Below are 23,231 nucleotides of genomic sequence, written 5' to 3'. Positions count from 1 at the left end.
AAAAAACCAGAAAGACAGATCAATGGAACAGGATAGAAAGCCCAGAGATAAACCCACGCACATATGGTCACCTTATCTTTGATAAAGGAGGCAGGAATGTACAGTGGAGAAAGGACAGCCTCTTCAATAAGTGGTGCTGGGAAAACTGGACAGGTACATGTAAAAGTATGAGGTTAGATCACTCCCTAACACCATACACAAAAATAAGCTCAAAATGGATTAAAGACCTAAAGGTAAGGCCAGAAACTATCAAACTCTTAGAGGAAAACATAGGCAGAACACTCTATGACATAAATCACAGCAAGATCCTTTTTGACCCACCTCCCAGAGAAATGGAAATAAAAACAAAAATAAACAAATGGGACCTAATGAAACTTCAAAGCTTTTGCACAGCAAAGGAAACCATAAACAAGACCAAAAGACAACCCTCAGAATGGGAGAAAACATTTGCAAATGAAGCAACTGACAAAGGATTAATCTCCAAAATTTACAAGCAGCTCATGCAGCTCAATAACAAAAAAACAAACAACCCAATCCAAAAATGGGAAGAAGATCTAAATAGACATTTCTCCAAAGAAGTTATACAGACTGCCAGCAAACACATGAGAGAATGCTCAACATCATTCATCATTAGAGAAATGCAAATCAAAACTACAATGAGATATCATCTCACACCAGTCAGAATGGCCATCATCAAAAAATCTAGAAACAATAAATGCTGGAGAGGGTGTGGAGAAAAGGGAACACTCTTGCACTGCTGGTGGGAATGTGAATTGGTACAGCCACTATGGAGAACAGTATGGAGGTTCCTTAAAAAACTACAAATAGAACTACCATATGACCCAGCAATCCCACTACTGGGCATATACCCTGAGAAAACCATAATTCAAAAAGAGTCATGTACCAAAATGTTCATTGCAGCTCTATTTACAATAGCCAGGAGATGGAAACAACCTACGTGTCCATCATCGGATGAATGGATAAAGAAGATGTGGCACATATATACAATGGAATATTACTCAGCCATAAAAAGAAACGAAATTGAGCTATTTGTAATGAGGTGGATAGACCTAGAGTCTGTCATACAGAGTGAAATAAGTCAGAAAGAGAAAGACAAATACCGTATGCTAACACATATATATGGAATTTAAGAAAAAAAAATGTCATGAAGAACCTGGGGTAAGACAGGAATAAAGACACAGACCTACTAGAGAATGGACTTGAGGATATGGGGAGGGAGAAGGGTAAACTGTGACAAAGTGAGAGAGTGGCATGGACATATATATACTACCAAATGTAAAATAGATAGCTAGTGGGAAGCAGCCGCATAGCACAGGGAGATCAGCTCGGTGCTTTGTGACCACCTAGAGGGGTGGGATAGGGAGGGTGGGAGGGAGGGAGATGCAAGAGGGAAGAGAGATGGGAACATACGTATATGTATAACTGATTCACTTTGTTATAAAGCAGAAACTAGCACACCATTGTAAAGCAATTATACTCCAATAAAGATGTTAAAAAAAAAAAAAAAAGAGCCCTGGGGAGCCAGCTCCTCTGAAACGCCTATGGTCGGCTGCCCTAAATCTCCACCAGCTTGTTCCTTTCCCGCTGTGCAGTCAGTAAGGGCTCCTAACTGGAGGCTGACCCATGGGGTAGGAAAGCCTGGGCTCTGGTGTAAGACTGACCTAGCCTCAGGAGCCAGCTTCTGCACCTATTGGTTGTGTGACTTTTAGCGAACACTTATCCTCTCTGAACCTCTTATAAAACAGGGGCAAAGGAAACTACATTTCAGAGTCATGAATGATGTACGTAAAGTAAAAAACAGCAGGGGCTTTTTCAATGTGTCATAGATATTATTTTTCATAAGGTCCTTGAAGGAAGGAACTGTGTCTTATTCAACCTTGTATCTCCAGGACCTACTGCAGGGTCATAATTTCAAGGACACCAGGAAAGACCCCAGAGTCTTTTCTACCCAATCCCTGATACCTTCAACTTGAGTGAATAGACAAGTACTTCTATTAAGCTTTAAGCCTTGTCTCCACCTAAAATGTAATGCCTCTCCTGTCCCATCCAAGAATGACTTGATCGTTACTATCAACACTTTAATATGAATGAGTCCCTGTATTTTCCCATCGTAAGGTTAGGTTTTCCCTGAGGGTGAGGAGTGAAGCTGGGTGGAGGACAGGTTGCAGGGCACCTGCAGGGTACGCGGTGAAGGGTGAAGGACGCACCCCTCCAAGGAGACGAGAGGGGTGAAAATAAAGCAGACTCACTGTACCATTTTGGTTTAGAAATGGTCCAGAAAGCTAGCCTTGAACCAGTTGCTGTCACGACCACCCAACGTAAGTTTCTGGACACCACCCCAGACCTGTCCATTGGAATCAGTTGATCATATTTGATTCAATACACCTGAGTGTCTCCCTGATATGGGGCCTGGCCTCCACTGGCACAGGTCACACTGTAACTTGGAGCTTTGCTCTTCTGGAGAAGGAATCGCCCCTTCTAAGCGCAGAAAGTCTGAGAGCCTGGATTTATCAATATATCCCAATGCCATTGCTTCCTGGCTCTGCACCTCCCACCCTCAAGGCTGGCTTCATGGGTCTGTGCAGCCCTGTAGGGTCCTGTGATCAGAAGGAACTCATTGCCCTTGGCCTAATGCTCTACAGTCACCATCCAGATATTCTTAATAAGTTCTTAACAATGGCTTTGCATTTTCATTTTTCACTGAGCCCTGCAATTCTGCAGCTGGTCTTTTCCGCACTTTACTTACTCTCTCTGCATCTCTGTAACCTCATCTGTGAAACTGGGATAGCCACACCTTCTGGTAGGATGACAGAGGGGTTAAATGAGACAGTATATGTAAAGCCTCCCCCAGAGCAGCTGCTACCCTCCCTCTGATTTTCAAAATCTCACTTGCTTCTCCCATGATCGCACGGTCAGCTCAGTAGCCCACGTCATGCCCACTTAACAAAGGGAGAAGCTGGGACTTGGAGCTGCTGAGTGACTTATCCTGGGCCACAGAGCAAATCAGAACAGAAATGGGAGCTTGAACCCTGTCACTGCCTCCTTGGGGGGAATCCTTCCGGGGTCCAGCAGGTGTCCACCCACCCTTGTTTGGCCAAGGGACCAGATGACCAGTGGCGCAGGGGGGGATCACTTTGGGCCTGCACTTGGGGTTGGCAGGGTCTGAAGACCCAGAAGGCAGCACAGTTCCCACCTCACTCCTCGGAGAATGAATCCCATTCTCAGCCAAGAGGGGGTCAACCCTGGAGACCTGCAGGCCCCAGGGTGGTGGTCCCTCCCCACCCCTCAAAAGACTCACCTTGGGCACCCTGGTTGGCTAGGATTAACCCCTTCTCTGCTTTCTTCTTCTTCTTCTTCAGCTTCAGCCCAAACATCTCCTTTCTGAAAAAAAAAGAAAAATTAAAAAATACAGTGATAATAACTTTGACTCATTCAGACATGTTAAGAGAAAATACACACACACACACACACACACACACACACACACTCTGAGTTCTTCTTCTGGAACCTGACCATCCTCCTAAACCACCCAGGATGGGCACCAAAAGACAAGTATCAGGATGACCCAACGTGCTCTCCAGACTCTTACAGAAACCACAAAACCCCCTCCTAAACAGAAATCCTGAGGTCCACCTAGAACCACACTTAAATTAGGCATAATACAAATACTAATAACACTAGCTGTTTTCTTCTCCATTTCTCTTTACTCAGCTGTGCCAGGCATTCAAAACATATGATATCATTTAATCATCACAGAAACCCTCTCCTATCCATCTTACAGATGAGGGGCCAAGGTCCAGAGAGGGTAAGTAAAGTTTCCAAGGTCACACAGCTCTTAAATGTCAGAGTTACCCCTGGAACCAGGTCTGTCTGATTTTAGAGCCCAGGCTCTAACCACAGGGTCACCTGAGCAGAATGAACACCCTCTCCACAGCTGAGCTCCAGACCATTTCTAAGGTCAAGAGGCTCTGGGATTTACTAAGGTCACTCCACAAGTGCACAGCTCAGCTGACATGTAGTATATGCCCAGAATGTTAGCTATTATTGTTATTATTATTAGCCATGAGCAGGAAGCTGTTTGGGGGCCTCCTCCTCAGCCCTGGAAAGGGGCCCAGTCTGTTGTTTCTAACTGACACCAGGAGCATCCCGACCCTCTGCCAGCCTGCTGAGAGAATCCATTTCTGGAGCTGCGCGGAAGGATGGAAGGTCAGAAAAAGTTCTGGCTTTGAGTCGGGCAGGCTGATGGGGTGGCCTTTGGAGACGGGAGGAAGAGGAACAGGGACAGAATGGAGGAGAAGGGAGGCGAGAGCAGCAAAGGCTCGGACCCTCTCAGCGAGCATCCTGCAGTCCTGAGCAATGTGAGGACAGCGGCAGAACAACTGAAGTTTTCCATTTTCTTACATATTTAGGACTCAAGAGTGCGTGGACTGCAGTGGCCAAGATCAGGGCCTCCACAGCCAGACTGCCTGGGTGCTAATCCCAGCACCATCTCTGCGACCTTGAACAGGTCACTTAACCTCTCAAAACTCCAGGGTCCTCATGTGTAAATGAGATAACAAATGTAAAGCATTTAGCCCAGTACCTGGAACATACTAGTTGCTCAATAAATGTTAGCTATTCTTGTTATTATTTGAAGGGATAAGGTTAGAACTAATGAGAGGAAGCTACTAGGAGACATATGTCCCCTCCGTTCACTTATTTATTTATTTCCTTATTTGTTTATTTATTCTTTTCATGTCCTGCCTTGATCCAGATGAGGAATTAAGGAGCCTTCCTCATTGGTGCTGCCTGAACAGTGGAATGCACTGCACTGGGTGGAAGTGAGTTCCCAGTTCCTGGAGATGTGTAAGCAGAGACCTAAGGACCACTGGTAAAAGATGTTGTAGAGAGAACAAACATCAAAAGCAGGGGGCACTGGCCTAGGGGACTCCAGGGGTCCTTTGAGATCCTGAAATACAGTAGAATGATGGAAAGAATGGGTTCTGAATTTATAAGCAGCTCATGCAGCTCAATAACAAAAAAACAAACAACCCAATCCAAAAATGGGAAGAAGACCTAAATAGACATTTCTCCAGAGAAGATACACAGATTGCCAACAAACACATGAAAGAATGCTCAACATCATTAATCATTAGAGAAATGCAAATCAAAACTACAATGAGATATCAACTCACACCAGTCAGAACGGCCATCATCAAAAAATCTACAAACAATAAATGCTGGAGAGGGTGTGGAGAAAAGGGAACCCTCTTGCACTGTTGGTGGGAATGTAAATTGATACAGCCACTGTGGAGAACAGTATGGAGGTTCCTTAAAAAACTACAAATAGAACTACCATATGACCCAGCAATCCCACTACTGGGCATATACCCTGAGAAAACCATAATTCAAAAAGAGTCATGTACCAAAATGTTCATTGCAGCTCTATTTACAATAGCCAGGAGATGGAAACAATCTACGTGTCCATCACCGGATGAATGGATAAAGAAGATGTGGCACATATATACAATGGAATATTACTCAGCCATAAAAAGAAACGAAACTGAGCTATTTGTAATGAGGCGGATAGACCTAGAGTCTGTCATACAAAGTGAAGTAAGTCAGAAAGAGAAAGACAAATACCGTATGCTAACACATATATATGGAATTTAAGAAAAAAAATATATCATGAAGAACCTAGGGGTAAGACAGGAATAAAGACACAGACCTACTAGAGAATGGACTTGAGGATACTGGGAGGGGGAAGGGTAAGCTGTGACAAAGAGAGAGAGAGGCATGGACATATATACACTACCAAACGTAAGGTAGATAGCTAGTGGGAAGCAGCCGCATAGCACAGGAAGATCAGCTCGGTGCTTTGTGACCGCCTGGAGGGGTGGGAGGGAGACGCAAGAGGGAAGAGATATGGGGACATATGTATATGTATAACTGATTCACTCTGTTATAAAGCAGAAACTAACACACCATTGTAAAGCAATTATACTCCAATAAAGATGTAAAAAAAAAAAAAAAAAGAATGGGTTCTGGAACCACCCAGACATGTTCGGATTGGGTAAGTCACAGCACTTCTCTGAGCCAGTTTCCACCTGAGTACAATGGAGATAAATGACACGGTACATACTTTACAGGATTGTTGTAAGAATATAATGCGGTAAGTAAGCAAAGCACCTAGGACAAAGCAAAGCTGTGATAAGAACATGCTTCTAAGTCTCCCAGGAATCTCAAATACACAAAGGAAATTCCCTTTTTTTCTGAAATTTCTTAAAGGAAATTTCCAATAATAGTTTTTGCTTTCCTGTTTTCAAAGGAGAGTTACCATGCAGAGAGTCCAAGGCCAGTCCCGTCCAGACCCTGAATTGCCACTGTGGTCCCCAAGGGCTCCCTGCCGTGATCATTTCACAGAGGCAGAATCTGATGTTCCTGGGAAATTGGCAAGCCGGCTCGACAGAGTACTTGAGAAGACTGAGTAACTTCCATCTGGAAACAGGAAGTTGCTACCAGTAAATGACAGTAGCTACCGGAGGGAGACTTAACACTCCTTTAGGAAGCTGACAGTTCATCACGGATGGCCTCAGCATTCCGAGCCCTCCCACAGGGCAGTGACTGAGGCATGGGGCATGCCACAGGCTACTGTCGTGGGCACGGGAGGAGGGAGAGATGCGCCACCTCTCAGAGTCAGGCACCCCTGCCCCTCCAAAACCAAGAGCTCCTAACCCTGCTGTCCATTAAACCCACCTAAGGAGTTTAAAATATACCAATGTCCGGAACCACCTTCAGAGATTTTTAATTAATTTGGGAGAAGAACCAGTTCTCAGGAGGTCTGCTCTAGACACAGCTCAGACCCCCTACAGAGGAAGCCAGAAACCTTCCAGTAATGCCCAAAGAATTTACAACCAGCTCTGCTCTCTGGGTGGATTGATGTTTGTTTCACAAACACACAAGGTTGTCTGCCTGAAACTCTGAGTCAGTTATCAAGGGCACTCCCAGCATGACTCCCAGCATGAAAATGTTTCTTGATGAAAATTGATTTCTTCTCCTCAGCCCCGTGACATCCACAGTAGAGAGGGCACAGCTCGCCAGCCCTGAAAGATCTTGCCACTGGCAGATTGCACAGCCCAGGGTAAATTGGAGACACAAGACTCAGCTCAGGGCCCTGCTTGAAGCCACCTGTTAGCTCCAGAATTGGAGACTGCATGCTTAAATCAGATGAACACGTTTCATTCTCACATGACACAATATTTCTTATCAAATCCACAGGGTGATGTTAAAAAAGGAAACAATGCTTATACAATGTAAAACATGCTATCAAGTATTACAATGTTGATGACAAGAAAACATGCTACAATATTCCCCTGAGTGAGTTCTGAAGGTTTTAAACATGCTTTGACACTCACCAAGTGCCAGGAATACCATGTTACCTACATAAGCTCCTAGGATCCCCACCACGTACCACGAGGAGGATGCTATTATTATCCACTTTTACAAACAAGAGTTTGTCGGGGTTTCCAGCCAATATTTTGGGATCAACCAGTAAAGCAGGAAGACTTACCTGGTAAGTCTTCAAGGCAGTTGCCATCGTACCGGCCCCCCTCTCCAGTTTGCCGAGGATTCCGGCATGGGAACCTCCTGCCCCACTTCAAAGAAAGGATGGAACTCTCCAGTTTAGGGTCTACTGAATCTCCTCCCAGGGCCACCCCAAGATAAGCCAAGAGACACACAGAAACCCCCATACCACCTTGGTCTCCTCAGGGCGAAAGCTACCACGACTCCGATATCTACATCCAAACAGCGAGAGCATTAAACAGTGCGCGTGTTTAACTTGCTTCCGCACATCTGTTCAAGGCGGCGTTGCTTCACGTTGAGCCCAGGGCTCGCACTGCCAGGGAGGCAGCCAGCCTGGCACACAGAAAGAGGAGCCCGGCAACTGGAGTCTGGGTCTCATCTATGACACTTTCTAGCTATGTCACTGCAGCTGGCCACAGGACTTCTCAGAGCTCCAGGCTCCTCTTCTGCAGGAAGTGGTGGTAAAGTTAACACTGCTTTTCTCACTGGGATATTGTGTATGTCACCTCATTGAACCCTCATGCTGAACTGCTCTAAGCTCTACAAATAGCAACTTTACTGTCATGTCCACGGCTCAGGGGAGCCGAGATCAGGAAATCGCTCACAACCACGGTCACCTTGTGGTTTTCCACTTGTGTCACCAGATTCCCCTTCTGGAATCACCTTTTCTACCTTCAGTGCAGAAGAGAAGCAGCTCAGGCCAAGAGGCCAAACACTAAGTTAATTGCATCAATGGATGTGACCAGTACCGGTCCCTGCTACTCTCCTTCCCAGATAAGAAGACTCAGGTCACCTCTGCACCTCACCCTCCAGTTCCACTCATAACATCCAGTGTGGAAAAAAAACAAACAAACACTTTGGGGCTTCCCCGGTGGCACAGTGGTTAAGAATCCACCTGCCAATGCAGGGGACACGGGTTCGAGCCCTGGTCCAGGAAGATCCCACATACCGCAAAGCAACAAAGCCTGTGCACCACAACTACTGAGCCTGCGCTCTAGAGCCCGTGAGCCACAACTACTAAAGCCCACGTGCAACAACTACTGAAGCCCACGTGCCACAACTACTGAAGCCCACGCACCTAGAGCCCGCGCTCCGCAACAAGAGAAGCCACTGCAATGAGAAGCCCGTGCACCGCAACAAAGAGCAGCCCTTGCTCACCACTAGAGAAAGCCAGCGCGCAGCAACAAAGACCCAACGCAGCCAAAATAGATAGATAGATAAATAAATTTATATATAAAAAAACCACTTTGATTTGTGAATTTCTTTATACACGAACTCTTTAAAACTTTAAAAAATATATTATATTTAATAAAATTCCTTTATCAGAAGAATGGATTTGCAGGTAATCAAGTCTATCCTAAAAAACAAAACAAAATCAAGCTTTATCACCATTTTGAGGTTATCCAGAGAGCCTTGGGTAAATTTCCCATCGCCTGCTAGGAAATACCTTCTTGGGTATATGCTATCTGTGTACTCATCTTACTTCTAGGACTGGCATATATTTATTAAAGGCAAACCAGCAAACACAGAAACAGCCATAATGTGGGCTTTGACAGAAAATTGTTAAAATATAAATCTATGTGACATCTTGCCTTGTCAAGACTCCGAAACTTGTTTTCCTCTCTGCCCGTGATCTTCCCATGACTGCTCTCCTGATCATATCCATTTACTTAGGGCAATGATGGTCAACTTTGGCTGTACATCAGATTCACGTGAGGGAGCATTCTAAAACTATCTCCCACTCTACGGCCAGATCCCATCCCAGAGAGTCTGAGTTCATTGGTCAGCACCGGGGCCAAGCTGCAGTAGTTTTTTAAGTTCCCCAGGTGATTCTAAAGTGCAGCAGGGTTGCAAACCCCTGTGGCTAAGTAATCAGTGCCAATGAGCTGTGTTCTCAAAGACAAAGTTCATATATACATATATATATATATATATATATATATATATATATATATATATATATATATATAGTGTGTGTGTGTGTGTGGTACGCGGGCCTCTCACTGTTGTGGCCTCTCCCGTTGCGGAGCACAGGCTCCGGACGCGCAGGCTCAGCGGCCATGGCTCACAGGCCCAGCCGCTCTGCGGCACGTGGGATCTTCCCGGACCGGGGCGCGAACCCGTGTCCCCTGCATCGGCAGCGGACTCTCAACCACTGCGCCGCCAGGGAAGCCCAGTCCACTTCTTACCTATCACTTTGTCTCTCACTAAATTCTTTCTGAGACGAGACATCAAGGACCTCAGATTCACCGGGAACACTCCCCCATCCCTTCAATCTGAGGGGCTCCATTTCTATCTGTTTTATATATTAAGTTGTAAAGTTTGAAAACCACTCATCAAGACTAACCTACTTGTTTGGCCAGTAGGGAAACTGAGGCCCAGAAGGAAACTAGGAACCAAATCAAGATCATATACCTGTTTATTGAAACTGCTGGGACTTCTGGGTGCCCATTTATCCTGTGTTCACCCCCCAGAAATGCTAAGACCTCAGCAAGCATGGACCTCCACAGCCCTCCCTCTCCAAACCCAGGCCGGGGGAACGCTGATAACAGACACACCTCGAATCCCGTTCATTCAAAAATGGACTTTTTCCTTCCATAGAGCTGTACTTCAGAACCCCTGTGCATTACAGAAAATGCTCCAAGCGGTTAGATACGATAATCTAATCACTTTCCTCCGGATAGTTAAAAAAGCCAAATGAAAGAAATTTCACAACTGTTAAAAGCAAAAGCAACTTGCTCAAAGTCACCCAGCTACAAGTTGGCCAAGCTGGGGACAGAGCCCGGTCTCCTCACAGCCAGATGAATGCTCTTCCTCCTAGACCATGCTGGGGTGGATAATTTGTTCTCTATAGTCATCCATTTTATTATTTAGTATCATTATTCAAAGTGCTCTGGGGCAATCAATAGCTGCTGTAGGATAAGCAAGGCATTGGCTTAAGGTCCTGCATACATGTTTTTTCATCTAATCATCCCAATAACCAACCGATGGAAAGGTTCAATCTCTTTTACAAATGCGAAAATTAAAGCCTAGGAGGTTAAGTAACCTGCCTAAGATCCCACAGCTCTAAGCTGCGACAAAACTTTATCCAACCTCCACTCCATACCACCTCCCAAATACCAATCAGAGTCACAATTTTTCAAGCACCTAACCAGAGTCAGGTACTGGGCAATCCTCACTTCCCAGATGGTAAACACCACAGTTCAGAGAGGCTTGGAAACTTGACTACAGCCACACAGCATCCGTTGCTGAACCCCAGCCTCTTTGCACTCTGCAACCTCGCTCATCATGACCCAGGTCTCTAAGGTTCCCAGCAGCCTAGACAGCAACAGAGTCCAGTTCAGTAATAAGAAGAAGAGCAACCGGTCTCACCTTGACCAGTGAAGGCTCCTGCCCTTGTCCAGAAATACTCACGATAACTAACTTCTTGGCCTCAAGGCAGGTCAGCAGGGTAGGAGGTGCAGCGTCCAGCACTGGTCTTTGGGAGGAGAAAGTCTACCCTCTAGAATGGAGAGGGTCTCGGGCACGAGGCTGTCTCCTCCAGACGGGCAGGTGTCTCCCAGAAAATGCCCTTTCTGCTGTGTCTGCCCGGCAGCTCCCTATCTCTGTTTGAAATCCAGAGCCCAAGACTGATCTGCAAACACAGCAGCTCAGAGCAGATCCTCAGAGGAGGGGCCTCCAGGGTGTTTTATTCCAAGTCAGGTAGCCACAGGTAGGTCAAGGCTCAAAGAAACTCCAGCTCCAGACAGTGCCAAAGCCCTGGATACTTTCTAGCCACCGTCCAGCCATCAAAGTTGGATTTTTAATTATTTCACCATCCCCTACTCATTTGCAGTAATGAATATGTTTTCACTTTACTTGGGGCCAGTTCTAGGTACTTTTACAAGTATTATCCTATTTAAGTCCCACAACAGCCCTCAGAGGTAGGTACTATCACTGTGCCCAATGTACAGATGGTGAAACTGAGCCACAGAGGGGCTGGTAAGTGCTGGGATTTGAACCAAGGCCACACCTGCCCTCAGAGCCTGTGCTCTCAGGCCCTCCAGCCTGTTCTCTGTGGCATTTCATTGGGACTTGTAGTCTGAGGTTATTTCAAAGACGTCAAGTTTAGAAAGGAGACAAATAAAAAGAAGGCATTTTGGTGGATCAGATGCTTCAGAAGTCATTGCCTGGAGTGGGTTGAATAGTGGCTGCCCAAAATATATACATTTGGGAAACTGTGAATGTGCCCTTATTTGCAAAAAAGAGTCTTTGCAAATGTAATTAAGTTAAAGATCTCAAGATGAGATCATTCTGGATTACATGAGTGGGTGTTAAACCCAAAGACAAGTGTTCTTACAAGAAACAGAAAAGAAGACACACAGAGAAGGCCATGTGAAGACAGAGGCAGAGATCGGAATGATGGGACCACAAGCCGAGAAATGCCTGGGGCCACCAGAAGCTGGAAGAGGCAAGGAAGGATTCTCTCCCAGAGCCTTCAGACGGAGCATAATCCTCTCTGCACCTTGGTTTCAGACTTCTGGCCTCCAGAACTGGGAGAGGATACATTTCTGTTGTTCTAAGCCTCCCAGTTTGTGGTCATTTGTATGGCAGCACCAAGGAACTGATCCACTGCCCTTTGTTACTTCCTCTTGTGCTTTTTTTAAATTTAAATTAATTAATTTTGGCTGTGTTGGGTGTTTGTTGCTGCGCGCAGGCTTTCTCTAGTTGCAGCGAGCAGGGGCTACTCTTCGTTGAGGTGCGCGGGCTCCTCACTGTGGTGGCTTCTCTTGCTGCGGAGCACAGGCTCTAGGTGCGTGGGCTTCAGTAGTTGTGGCACGCGGGCTCAGTAGTTGTGACTTGCAGGCTCAGTTGCTCCACGGCATGTGGGATCTTCCCGGACCAGGGATCAAACCCGTGTCCCCTGCACTGGCAGGCGGATTCTTAACTGCTGCGCCACCAGGGAAGCCCCCCTCTTGCACTTCTTAATGGCACCACAGGAAAGGAAAGAAAGTGGGTGCACTCCACTGAGCCCCTCATGCGGAAGAATGGGAAGTTGACGCCTGTGGGCCAGGCAGTGGTGTAAGAGCCTCCAAGGGGCAGGACAGCAAGGCAGGAAGGCAGGTGGGTGGGGAGAAGGTTTTGCAAGTGAGGACTGAGCAGGTTACAGAGTAGCTCACAAGGCAGCCTCGTTCAACATCCGCAACTGAGCTCACTGTCTCCAGAGAAATGGGCCTTGGCTCAGGGGTTCACAGATGGGGCACAGGCTTCCTGAAGCATCCCACCTCCTGTTTTTGGTCATCATAGATTTGATCCCAATCAGAAGCAAAGATGTCAGAGATTACTGAGCCCCAACCTTACACGTTACAAAAGGGGAAAATGATGACTAAAGAGGTGATGTGGTCTGAGGTCACATAGCCAATCATGGAACCGTCAGAGCTGGAACCTTGTCTCCTGATTCCTGAGCCGTTCAAGGGAACCAAACCTCCTCCCCTCGTCTGATCTGTTCTTCACAAAAGAAGATCCTGTGGCAACTCTTTTCTGAGCTCAACAGCCCCGGGGGCCCCAAGTGTTCTCTAGCTAAAGCTCAAATCCCTCCTCCTGGGATTTAAGTTTATTTCTCCTTGCTTGCAGAATGACAGCCTTACCATGTGGCTGCTATGTCTGGCTCAGATACAAGTACACATCATAACAAGAGAAGTCATCTGGCTGCACAGTACACATTCAATCATAAATGTCTGCTGATTGCTCATCGCAGGGAAAAACCAAACGGACAACCCCGCAGCCTTATTTCTCTACTTCATCTCGTGCTGCGTGCTCTCTCTGCTCCGCCCACACCACCTTCCTTCAGCAACTTGACTGAAACATGCCCTTCCCTCCGGGTCTTTGCACATGCTCTTCTCTGTGCCTGGAATCCATATGCCCTCCCACACCTCTGTGCCCCATTAACCCCATCCCATCCCTTAGAAAGATGTCACTTAACGTCACAAGGACACTGATGTGTATAAAATTGATGACTAATAAGAACCTGCTGTATAAAAAATAAATAAAATAAAATAAAAAACATCACAAAGCCTTCCCTGAAGCTCCCCTTCCCCCGCCCCTTCCCATAGGCTCAGCAGGTCCTCACATTCCCCGTGCTTTTTCTTTTCATCACTTATCATAGTTTGTCATTTTATTTTTACATGATTTGTTTCATGAGTGTCCATTAGACCAAAAGTTCCATTAGGGTAGGAACTCTCTCTAGTTGATTCACCACTGTCTTCCCTGCACCCAGCATTAATTGTGCACCCTGCACAAACATTAATTGAACAAAATGCTGAGCTGGTGCAAAGAAATGTACAAAGAAGGAACAGACAAAACTGCCACCTCTCAGGAAAAGTAGAACCAAACAGATGAGCGACAGTCACCTCTTTAAGAAATTACCCAGTCACACATCACCCCTGCTACTCCACTTACCCTGTTTCCTGTGCTTGCCCCTTAACCATTTTAGCCCCAACTGATACTTCTCCAAAAGGGGGAAAGGATGAGTTGGTAAAACTCAAAGGGGCCAATAGGGTAACTGATATACAGCCCTGGAAAATCAACTTCAGAGGAGTGTTGCTGTACAGTTGTCTAGAATGCAGACCGGGAATTGTCTTAACAATTCAGTTAGCTTCAGAATTATTTTAGAAATTCTCAAAAGAGAGACTATATTGCAAAGCAAGAAGGTTATGAAACTCTCCTCCAACCTTCCTCGCTCTGGGAAGAGAAATAACCCTTTGCATGGAGCTGCTACGTCCATTCCAGACGCAAGTGCAGATCACATCAGCAGAAATCATCCTCCACCCTCCCCCATGCTTTGCCTCCTGCCATGTGGCCTCTGCCAGAGGGAATAAATTTCAGCGTCTACAATCTTTATCCCACATACCGTCTTAGTCATGGAGTGTTTCTTTGGAGAACTCATAACAGTTGTTATCATGATTCAACAAACACTTACTCATTACCTATTAGATGCCCAGCACTGCAGTGGGCCTGTGGGAAGTTCAGAGCAATGAGGGAAAAGACAGTGTGATGTGGTCAAGGGGCACAATGGCTTTCTAGCAGCTAATACACTTGAAAAGGCTTCAGCCATTCCATCATAATATTCTTTCTTATTTCTAGAATGCTTCGTAGATTACAAAGAACTTTCATGTACCACTATGTGTCACGGCAGCTATGGGACATAGAAAGGTTTCCCTGCTACTTGGTAGATTAATCATTTAGGTTCCAGAACCTGGAATGACTTACTCAAGTCTGCATGGCTAAAAAAGGGCCAAAGCTAGAAATTGTGGCAGTCAGGAAAAAGTGCCACTCAGATCTCTGGCTGCACGAAGCATAGTTGACTGACCGCCCCAGCTCCTATAACTCTCGATTCACTACTGTGTCACACGAGGCCATGCTGCCCATGGGCTGCTCCCAGCAAATGACTAACCACAGCAAGTGAACTAATCCTGCAAGACATGGGACGCCTCTAACGGATAACTTAGGCCACAAGGCTCCCTCCTGACCTGGAGGAAACTGTTTTAGAGAATCTTCCTACCCAATTTCCCTTCCTTCCTGCTCTCCATCACAGGGGTCAAATTTGCATCGTGGTCTGAAGACTCTCTGCTTTCTCCTACTCCTTCCTCTTTGTCCTTCCCACGCGTTTCCCCAAATAAGTCTTGAGCATGTCAATCCCATCTTGGAATCTGCTCTTTGGAGGTACCACCCCAACAGAACTCTAAATCCAGACTTTATCATTCACAAATGGACCTTCCACAAATAAAGAGATTCCATTTTGAAATATATTTGGAAAATGCTGGAGTTACCCCAGTTTTACAGGGCTTCTTAGATTCAACAGTACGCTTACATGAAATAAGACTCCTCAAAAGCATGAAAGTACCACAGAATCGAGTGGCTCCCAACCTGATTTGACAGCAAAACTTTTTAATTCAGTTCCCCTGAATTGGAGACGGGCAGACTGGAACACAGATCACAATCTGAGAAATCCTGCTAACAAGTAGACACCCTCCAACAAGTGGACACCTATCCTTTCCTCAGCCTTGCTAAAAAGCCTCAAAAGGATGGTTTGATATTCCCTTCTCTTGCTATACCCAAATGGATGTGCAATAATACTGCCAAAAACAGACTGAAAAAGCAAGGGACCCAGGCAACCCTCAATGTCATCGTCCCTGGAAGAATAGGAAATTAATTATCCTTTACATTAAAGCTTTGCTCCTATTTTTAGCAAATGGTTTGATTTTGATTATTTAAAATAGGTGTCATCTTTAAGAGACAGGTGAACTGAATAAGATAGGAAACGTAAACAGTGGACTCTAAATCGTCTATAGGTCTTGATACTGGACCTATTATTACAGGCATTACTCTGTTGTTTTAATTGATATTAAGATGTTTCTACTCAATGTTGAAAGTCAGTGGTTGCACCTAACTCTCCTTCATGATTCAACAATTGAATGAAAAGGGAATAAATCCACTGATACAAATTGGGCTACAGCTTTTCTGTAAACTTCCCAGAGATGCAGAAGCTAAGCACATTTGAAGCTTAGTGGGAAAAGGCATTTCTATGTACCAAGGAGGTGTTCCCTGTGTAAACAGTTAGGTGAGAGTCATCTGAAAGGCCAAACTAGGGTCACTTAAGGCACAAGAGACCTAAAATGAGTCTACATGGGATTCAGTTTTCCTGAATTCACTGGTGTTCCTTCTTCTCCCTCCCTGAGATGTACAGTAATGGAAAGAAGATGTTCTTGGCAAGAAGGAAAGGGGAAACCAGAGAATTGCTTTTGATCACCCACCATGGAAATGAGAAATAGCAACAGGATTTCAAAAGCGATGAGTCAGCAGAAGTCACCTGGTGGAGAAGGAGAAGAGGGAAAGTAGTTCATGGTAGCTGCAATCAGTCAAAGCAGAGACGGAGGAGCTGAGTCTGCATAATGATCGAGCAATAAATAGCCAAGGGCAGCCTGATGTCTAGGGGCTGATGTGAACTCTGAACAGCGTACCAGTTCCTGAGCAATGCTTCCGTCCCTAATAATAATAATAATGGCAATTATAATGTGAGCATTAATGAATGCCAGGAACTGTGGCAAACACTTTTATATTCTTATCTCATTTCATCCTCAAAACGACTCTGTAAAGTATCTACTATTGTTCCCTATTTTACAGATAAGGAAACAGATACCCAGAGAGCTTAAGTTGATTTGCCCAGGATCAACCATCCTGCAGGTAGCAGAGCCAATTCTTGTCTCTGACACCTTTGCTCTTAACTTCCACACTTCACTGCTTCACTATCCCATATTCAACGTATCCATAGGACAAGTTCCATTATTGGAGGTAACCTACATGTTATTTTGTTCTGTGCAACAACAACAACAAAAAACCCCAAATCACACTTATACAGCACAGCACAGGGGAATCATCACCAAAACCGTCTACAGGGCAAGTCTCTTTCTGGAAAGTACTATCATGTTGTAAAAGATCCAGGAGAAACAGGCCATCCTCGTTCTACTATTGTTGTACAATGAAAAGGGGATGACTTTGATTCCATGGAACTGTAAAATTCTGATAGATTGAAGTGCATTTGAGAACGGTTACCATCACCCTTGATTTCTTCCCAAGCATACTGAAAGCTCTTAAAGGACAGAGACATGATATATTTCACTTTTCTTGCCCTCAGCATCCCATCCAGTGTAGGCATCCAAATAATGTTATACAGAAGGTTTTGAAGCTCTGATAGATTATCTATGTCTGCACCCCCCAGCCTCTCCCAGACAGCAGTGACTTTCCCATGACCCGTTTCTGGAGCTTCAGTGATCAGTTAAGTCCAGTCCAGAACGCGCTGTTTTTTTGCCAGAGTTCTGGGATGTGTTTGCCAGTGCTGAAGTTGGGAAAAGATTTTCACCTTCCTGCTTTTTCTAACACTTTAATCATAAGAGGTTAGATATAACCTGGAAAGTCTTACTCCGGAGAATAAGGAAATAAATGCTCAGAAACCTATGGGAACATGTCGAAAGGACACAGGAGCCAACCTGAAGGGGCTCCCTCTGGCAAAATATGGCACAATTTGAGTATCAAAATCAATAACAAAAGGAAGGGATTATAACACATTAAATAATAATCCAAAAACCCATATTGATACTGAAAAGGGGGAAGTGTTGGGAGAGGAAGAGAGAGGGGAAACCTCTTTTTATACTCAGAGGTAATAAAGGAAAATAAGATTACAGACCACCATTTACCATCCCTAGAGTGATTGCTAATTATCACTAAGAATCATCAGTGGAGGCTAAAACCTGTCCCTATATCCCCTAAAATCATTGCTTATTCTCCAGCCGTATGTGCCTTGTGTCTGTAACTGGGAAACAGTTCACTACCCTCCTCTTCACAACTGCCCATACTTAGTGTGTTAAGTCCCTGGTCTGCTGGGACTATAAGAATCTCCAAGGGGAGACAGAGACAGTAATATTTGATAGCACACAATGAATTGTTGACGAGGCCATTTGAAATTTGTGGATGGAAAGAACCTTCCCAGGTTCTGTTCAATTCCATCCTTGAAAAAAAAAAAAAAGTCTCTGCAGCTCCCCAGACAGGCCTTTTCTATGGTGGCCTCTCACAGTGGGTTTGACAGTTGGCAAAAGGTTTTGTAAGGAGCTCTTAACTGGAATCCTGCTCTACTAACTACCTTTTGTCTTTGTAACCCAAGATTTACTTTCTCACATAGGTGTGTACACAGCAAGGGAACGCTAATGGAACCAAGAGAGGCCCAGACACGCTAACTGCCAAGTCAGACCTGCAGCAAACACCCCTCCTCGATCACATGAAGAGGAAGTGCATGAAAAGGAAGCTGATTCTTGGGAATGATTTCCTACAAGCCTCTTTCTTAGGAAGGAGGCCAGGCTGGGATAAAACTCACCCGCTGACCCTGCAAAGCTCTGGTGAGGCTTTTGGTACACGAGACTGGTTCTTCAGGAGGGCAGCCTGCCAGGAGGTTCATGAACCCCCAGATTCAGAGATGCCCATTAACAAATCACTTTCCTCACGGGATTTAAGAAAAGATGTAAAAAATGCCAGCAAGGTCTCCGGAGCCTCAGTGGGAGTGACCAGCGGGCGAGAACAACAGAACCACAGTGGGCTGGGGGCCAGGTGTTGGCTTTGGTCAGCCACCAGCTGAGAAACGTTTCCCACACCAGCCTCCAGGAGGAAGCCCAAGCCAGGCCTCCTCACAAAGGCAGATTGAGACGGGACCTCCCGTCTCGGTCTCTGGAGGCCCTTCTCAAATTGCTAAAACCGAGACTAATAAGAATGGCACCTGCTCGTGAGATGAGTCTCACCATGTGCCTGGCACTCTGCTGAGTGTCAGACACGCCCCATCGTAGTTTGTCCCAAGGTGACCCCTGAAGTGGGTACAATGTCCTTCCTATTTTAAAGATGAGAAAACTGAGGGGACCTAGAGAGGTGCCCAGGTAAGACCACTCAAACAGTAAGTGGTGGAAAGGGAATTCAAACCGAGGCAGCCAGTCCTTCTTGGAGTCTGTGAGATTAGTCACTGTGCCCTCCAGCCCGAGTCATGGGTGTCCCCCGCTCACTGCTGAGCTCTGCGTCTCCTTCTCTGACTAAGGCCCAGCTGTAATGAATGGCTTCATCCTCTGCCTCCGGAGGAAATATATTAATATAAATACAAATATAAAAATAATACAATATAGCCTCTTATGGCACTGTTAGTTCATTTATTCTTTATAGATAGCAAGGATACATGAGACACAAAAGATAAAACCAGGAAGGTGGGGAAATATGGTTATAAAAATATAAAAGGTCAGGGCTTCCCTGGTGGCGCAGTGGTTGAGAGTCCGCCTGCCGATGCGGGGCACACGGGTTCGTGCCCCGGTCCGGGAAGATCCCACATGCCGTGGAGCGGCTGGGCCCGTGAGCCATGGCCGCTGAGCCTGCGCGTCTGGAGGCTGTGCTCCGCAACGGGAGAGGCCACAACAGTGAGAGGCCCGCGTACCGCAAAAAAAAAAAAAAAAAAAAGATGAGTATTAATCTCTGGGAGTAGGATTTGGGTTAATTTTACTTGCATCTTTATACATTTTTCTGTGTTGTTTTACATTTTAATAAAGGCTGTGTATTATGTTTACAATCAGCAAAACTTGTAAAGCTCTTTTCGTTTTGGAAAAAAAAAAAAGTATCTGGAACAAGGAGGCTCTTACCAAACACTAGTTAAATGGAAAGTGACTCATGGTCCTTTCGGCACCAGCAGGATTATCCAAATGGCATGAATAAATAAAGAGCTGAAGGGCCTTCCTGATGTTATATTGCACCAAAATGCCCTAGTCTGTTCCCTGAGTAAACACCACGGTAGTAATGTTGCTATTGATGTGGCGAGGACCCCAACATCAGTGAAATCCTTCCCACTTTTGAAAGGCTTTTGCTTTCAATGTCTCATTTGACCTTCAAAACCAGATTTGTGACTATTCCCCAAACTAAGTTCCCTAAATGTCTGTCCAGCCACTGTCAGGCAACATTTCCAGGCCGGCGATGGCACAGTTGCTTGTTGGTTGGACAAATGGGTGGATGGATGGATGGATGGATGGATGCTAAAGGAGTGAATTCTTTTCCCTCTTTTACAGACAAGAAAACAGAGAAGCAGAGTTGAAGCAACATGCCTAGGGTGATACAGTTAGTAAACTAGGGTGATACAGTTAGTAAATGATTAACTCAGGGGTTGGAATCATTCTTGTATATGGTTTCTTAATCAGCCCTCTTTTATCAAAATGCACCCACCAAATCTGTTTTCTTTGGGAGGCAACTCTTCACTATCACTGACAGACATATACTTGACAATCAGGGGTGATAATCAAAATATCGGTGGCATGGGTATTGACCTGTCAGAATGGCACTGGTTCCTGGACACCTCCTGCCATGCCAGGCATTAACCCATTAATTGCTGGATGTAGGTGGTCCTGGGTGTCAGAAGGACATTCAGTGGGCTCAAGACAGGAGCCCACTCAGCCACTGGTATGGAGCTAGTCAGCCACTGGTATGGAACAGTTGCATTATTTTACCAATGAATGCAGCCATACAAGTGCATAACAGCTGGATATAAGCCCTGCCCCAAACCCTCTGCAACACTAAAGTGTTGGTCCCCACGTGAGAAGTTCTGCTCTCTTGCCACTCACAGCACAGACCTTACCCCAGGCACTATTTATAATGCCACTTAAAACCTTCACCCTGACACATCCAATCTGCTTGCATAAATGAAATCGAATGCCATTATCCTCTTCTGAAAATTATCCTGAGCCCGACCATGACAGGGCATAAGGGCAGGCACTGGGAGGGAAAGAATGATTACAATGAGGGAGAGGATGAGCTAAAATCTCAAAAAATACAAGACAGCAGCACAGAAGACCAGCCCTCACCATGAACCCAGTGCTCCCTGGACACACACACGCTGTGTAAGTGCAGCTTTGTTCTAGGCACCAGGTAAGATTCTGGAAGACAGACTGTCCCTGACCTCAATCTGTTCAGAGTCCAGGAAGGCAGCAAGAGAGACACTGGAGGGGCTTCCCTGGTGGCGCAGTGGTTGAGAGTCCGCCTGCCGATGCAGGGGACACAGGTTCGTGCCCCGGTCCAGGAAGATCCCACATGCTGCAGAGCGGCTGGGCCCGTGAGCCATGGCCGCTGACTCTGCGTGTCCGGAGCCTGTGCTCCGCAACGGGAGAGGCCACAACAGTGAGAGGCCCGTGTACCGCCAAAAAAAAAAAAAAAAAAAAAAGAGAGACACTGGAAGTAGCTGTTGTATAAATGGAAAGTTTAGAGAGGAGAAGAGCACTATGGGATTTCAGAGGAGAGAGTTTCTTTCCACCAGAGGAAATCTAGGAAGGCTGCCTGAGGAAGGCGGCCTTGACCCAAGTCTTCTTTAGAAACAGTGGCAGTTACACTTGGGAAGGAAGGAAAACGTGCCATCAGAGATTAACACAAGCCAGTCCGGAAGCAAACATCATTGTCCAAGCATTTACCAGCAAAATACACAGAACGGACATCGTACATACTTAACTGAGCTTGTCATTCCCAAAGACATCATGCTTTCTTACCTCCCAGCCTTTACTTGTGCTGTGCCTTCTACCTGGAATATTCTCTCTCACCTTCACCTCCACTTCCACATTCAAGAATGTTGTTTACCATTCACCTTCCACTTCTCAGCTTAGATGCCCTTTTTCCAAGAAGCCTTCCGTGATCCTCCAGAATGGATGAAATTTCTCTTCCCACCCGGGCGTCTACCCCTATCATAATCTCACAACACCCAAATCATAGTTGTCTATTTTGTTATTCATCAATATCACTTGTATGTAAGTGCTTTGAGAGAAGAATCTGGGTGATCCATTTTTGTGGACCCAGTGCCTGGTAAGGTGCTGTACTCATAGCAGATATATTTAATAAATGACTGAGTTTTCAAAAATGATTCAGCAGCCCAATCATGTACTGTTACCCCAATCCTGTCCCCAAGCAGAGCTGAGTGCTGCCCGTGTAATTCTACCAAGTTGCTTTGTAGATGAAAAGATACAAATGTCCTTAGATCCCTTTTAACCAGCCCCAAGCAAAATGAAGAGCCAAGTCGTGTGTTCTGAACACACGACTATCTCCCCCAAGGCCCTTGTGGCCACAGGGGTGCAGGCTGAGCCCCAGCAAAGCTCCCCTGGCAAGTCCAAAAATGAGACCATAGGACTAAAAAGACACCACCTCTTATTCACGAACCGAGAGAAGAGATTTTGAGGCAGGAGGAGAAGGCCAGAGGGAGAAAAGAAACCACAGGCTTAAGGTGGCTTTACAGGATAGTGAAATTACATAAGGAAAGGTCCTGCTTTCCGAAAATAACAGCATTTAATATTAACCCTTTGTAGTCCAGTTGAAAAAATTAAAGGAAATTTTTTAATGTTCAAAATGTTAACAATGGTTATCTCCAGTGATATTGTGAGTGATTTTTAAAATCCTCATGACTTCTATATTTTCCAGATTTTCTACAATGAAAATTATATATTTTCTCATCAGATGGGAAAAATGTGTCCTTTAAGTGCATGATCAGGCCCAAACGTCCCACCTGGCCCACAACCTTTGCCTCCTAAGCCTTAAGTCTTAGTTAACCTTTAAGTTTTTTGAAGAGAAACCCTCACCCCCAGCTCCCAGCCCTTTGGCTGTGGCCACACCCAGAAGTCTTCACTTTAGGAGAAGGAAATATATTACTTGGCTTTGGATGGCTTCTCCATTCTTCCTCTTCTTGGTGGCTCCTCTGGGCTAGGAATTGGCAAAGTCCTGGTGTCTGGCTTTATCCAGCTCCCGGGCACAGGTTTCTGAGTTTCAGAGTCATCTGGTGGGTGAGACTGTTGGGGGTGTGGCTGAATCCACACTCATTGATGTGCATGGCTGTTCTTGAGCATCATGTTACCCAGTGTAATCAAAGGCGCAAAAGGAAACGGTCCCACGAAGAGCAGAGCGGACCCATCTGTCAGGCTTCTTAACCACTCCCACCCAGTGGCACGTGTCTTAATTCCCTTCAATGACAGAATCAAAAGCTAAATGCCTTCAAGCCTCAAACTCATATTCTTCTAAGAATTATGTGATAAGACCACCTCATCTCAAGGAAAACACGCTATTAAGAT

General features: G+C 45.6%; 1 protein-coding gene across 1 annotated transcript in view; it reads right to left on the bottom strand.

Moving 5' to 3' along the window:
* The window catches only part of FER1L6 (fer-1 like family member 6), a gene marked incomplete at both ends in the record, with an annotated part of 145,669 nt that extends 122,831 nt beyond the window's left edge, over nucleotides 1-22,838 (bottom strand). The window contains 3 exons of the mRNA XM_082858894.1: nucleotides 3,320-3,398; nucleotides 7,754-7,796; nucleotides 22,816-22,838. Of these exons, the coding sequence (XP_082715020.1) occupies nucleotides 3,320-3,398; nucleotides 7,754-7,796; nucleotides 22,816-22,838 (145 nt within the window). The remainder of the gene's footprint in view (nucleotides 1-3,319; nucleotides 3,399-7,753; nucleotides 7,797-22,815) is intronic.
* Nucleotides 22,839-23,231: the final 393 nt, after the last annotated feature.

Source organism: Leucopleurus acutus (assembly GCF_964270905.1).
Source record: "Leucopleurus acutus genome assembly, chromosome: 17".
In the NCBI taxonomy this organism is placed as follows: Eukaryota; Metazoa; Chordata; class Mammalia; order Artiodactyla; family Delphinidae; genus Leucopleurus; species Leucopleurus acutus.
The sequence above is the reverse complement of the archived record's forward strand: the minus strand, read 5'-3'. Positions and strand labels throughout refer to the sequence as shown.